The following is a 1,029-nucleotide window of genomic DNA, read 5'->3' as shown; positions in this document are numbered from 1 at the left end:
GAATGTCTCCAGTAAAACTGTAGTAACATGATAATATCAGCTGAATGTCTCCAGTAAAACTGTAGTAACATGATAATATCAGCCGAACGTCTCCAGTAAAACTGTAGTAACATGATAATATCAGCCGAATGTCTCCAGTAAAGCTGTAGTAACCACAGGCAGAACGTCTAAAGGTTTGTTCTGAAACTTGTGGTGTTTTTTCACCATGTTCTCCTCTGAGAGCTGCATTTATGTCATGAGGTCACTGGCAGGAAGTGGTGAAGCTGAAGGAACATCTGCTGATCAAACCCATCTTCAGTCGACATCATGAAGCTTCGGCTCGTCTGTCTGCTGCTCGGTGAGTCCGACTCAAACCTCGTCCATCCAGAGCTCATCCTGATTTGTTAGGATCTTCTCTGTCAGCAGCCACCTTTGAAGAGTTTTAAACTGAGGTCTTCTCAGGAGAAATCAGTTCTAACTGTTTTAAGATGTCCTTCTCATAGTTCATGTCCGGATAAATAAAATGTGTTTACTGTTTATTTTACTTTATTTACAAAATTCTTCCACAGAAAAATTGGATTTCATCAATTTCATTCATTTTTTAATCTGCTTAAAAACATTATTTTTGAATTCTTAAACTCCAGTTAGAGTTCAGCTGCTGATTAACACATTTTAGATTTTAGCCATAATTTTACCACTTTTTTGTTTTTAGCTGATGATGGTTTTTCTCATTTTAGCTTTTAAACAGTTTTGCCAATTTAATCTTTTATCTAGATAAATGCAGATGTAAACGTTTTGACGGCTGTGTGTGGTTTGATGTTCGTTTGACTTGTAATTTTTTAAATAATCTGGGTTTTTTTTACAAATTTACCTACATTCTTTATCAATCTGACCATATTTATTTACTAGTAAACAAAAGACTGACTCTAAACTAAATAAAGTCTTAGTAAACATCCTGTTTTCAGCTACATTATGAGCTAAAATATAAAAACTACAGTCAGTGTGTGTGTGTGTGTGTGTGTGTGTGTGTGTGTGTGTGTGTGTGTGTGT

At 35.5% G+C, this 1,029-nt stretch overlaps 1 protein-coding gene across 1 annotated transcript in view; it reads left to right on the top strand.

Annotated features, from left to right (window-relative positions):
* Positions 1-306: 306 nt before the first annotated feature.
* Positions 307-1,029, top strand: part of LOC106514688 (uncharacterized) — a 4,139-nt gene continuing 3,416 nt past the window's right edge. Inside the window, exon 1 of the mRNA XM_014004086.1 lies at positions 307-337. Coding sequence (XP_013859540.1) covers positions 307-337 — 31 coding nt within the window. The remainder of the gene's footprint in view (positions 338-1,029) is intronic.

The sequence above is a fragment of the Austrofundulus limnaeus genome, unplaced genomic scaffold, assembly GCF_001266775.1.
Source record: "Austrofundulus limnaeus strain Quisiro unplaced genomic scaffold, Austrofundulus_limnaeus-1.0 Scaffold22, whole genome shotgun sequence".
Lineage (NCBI taxonomy): Eukaryota > Metazoa > Chordata > Actinopteri > Cyprinodontiformes > Rivulidae > Austrofundulus > Austrofundulus limnaeus.
Note: the sequence above shows the minus strand (reverse complement) of the source record. Positions and strands in the feature narration are given on the sequence as shown.